We start from the raw sequence: 1,221 nt of genomic DNA on the forward strand, positions 1-1,221 counted from the left end.
GAATGCTATTTTCATGCACGCGAGCTTGAAAAGTAGCCCCCGAAAAAATAAATTTTATTTTTTTTCCTGCACGTGACGTCCTCCCGCTGCACGCGTGGCGGCGCCCTCTGGGGGGCGAACCCTCGGTGATAACGCTCGATTCGACTTGCAGGATGGGTATCAGCGGTGTGGGCGGAGCGCAGCAGCCCGCCGCTGACGCCGCCAAGTACGACCCGGCCACCAGCGCCACCTGGAGGATGATCCACGAACAAGAGACCGGCGGCAAGCCCGGAGGCGCCCCGGCCAGATCCCCGGCTGCCGTCAACGGTAACTATCCCAGCCACGGCTGATTGGTCGGCGGCGCGGTCACGCGGCCTGTTCCTCGCGCGCGATTGGTGTTCGGCTCGGGAGTAGGAGGCGGGAGATACCATAAGGATGGGTTAGTGCGTTAGAGGGTTGGCTAGTAGAGTGAGGTAATAAGCTGCTGAAGGGGGTGGGTTAAGGATGGGTGTTACAAAGTACTAAAAAGTCTTAAGTTATACATTATTATTAATTATGTAATTCCTATTAAAGTCTACACGCCTAGACCTTCACATATCCCCAGGTACACTAAATCTCTGAACTGCCTCTCTTCTCCGGCATATTTACATGATTTACATCCCCCGACACCTTCCCCTTTCACCGTCCACCTTCCCGTAATGTCTTCTCAGTTCTTTGGCGTGCTGCACTTCCCCAGGCTGGATAGATATCCAGACACATTCCCCTTCCACTGCCCACCTTCCCGTATTGTCTACTTAGTTCCTTCTTTGCCATTCTGCCCTTCGCCAGGCTGGTTAGATATCCAGACACCTTCTTTTACCGTCCACCTTCCTGTAATTTCATCTCGGTTCTTTACCACTCTGCCTTTCCCCCAGGCTACATAGAAATCCAGACACCTCTCCCCTTACCGGAATGTCAACTCAGGTTTCTTGGCAGCCTGCCCTTCCCCCCTCCCCCCCAGGCTGTCTAGATCTCTAGACAAATGCCCTTGCTGCCTCGTTAGTTGTGAATGGAGAGCCTTGTCTACTCTACGCGCTCGCTCATGACTCGAGGTGAGACGCTAGGGTTTGTAAACATCATTTATATAGATCTAAGTAATTAGATGTCACCAACTCGTTTGTGAGTGTCCCCACCTCTCTCTATCTCTCTCTCTCTCTCTCTCTCTCTCTCCCTCTCTCTCTCTCTCCCTCTCTTTCTCTCTCC

The 1,221-nt window shown here is 52.9% G+C and overlaps 1 protein-coding gene across 1 annotated transcript in view; it reads left to right on the top strand.

Annotated features, from left to right (window-relative positions):
- LOC106816350 (PDZ and LIM domain protein Zasp-like) overlaps positions 1 to 1,221 on the top strand; it is a gene marked incomplete at its 5' end in the record, with an annotated part of 38,018 nt that overhangs the window by 2,767 nt on the left and 34,030 nt on the right. Inside the window, one exon of the mRNA XM_014820928.1 lies at positions 152 to 306. Within this exon, the coding sequence (XP_014676414.1) occupies positions 152 to 306 (155 nt within the window). The remainder of the gene's footprint in view (positions 1 to 151; positions 307 to 1,221) is intronic.

This window comes from Priapulus caudatus, unplaced genomic scaffold (genome assembly GCF_000485595.1).
Source record: "Priapulus caudatus unplaced genomic scaffold, Priapulus_caudatus-5.0.1 Scaffold1356, whole genome shotgun sequence".
Classification (NCBI taxonomy): Eukaryota; Metazoa; Priapulida; class Priapulimorpha; order Priapulimorphida; family Priapulidae; genus Priapulus; species Priapulus caudatus.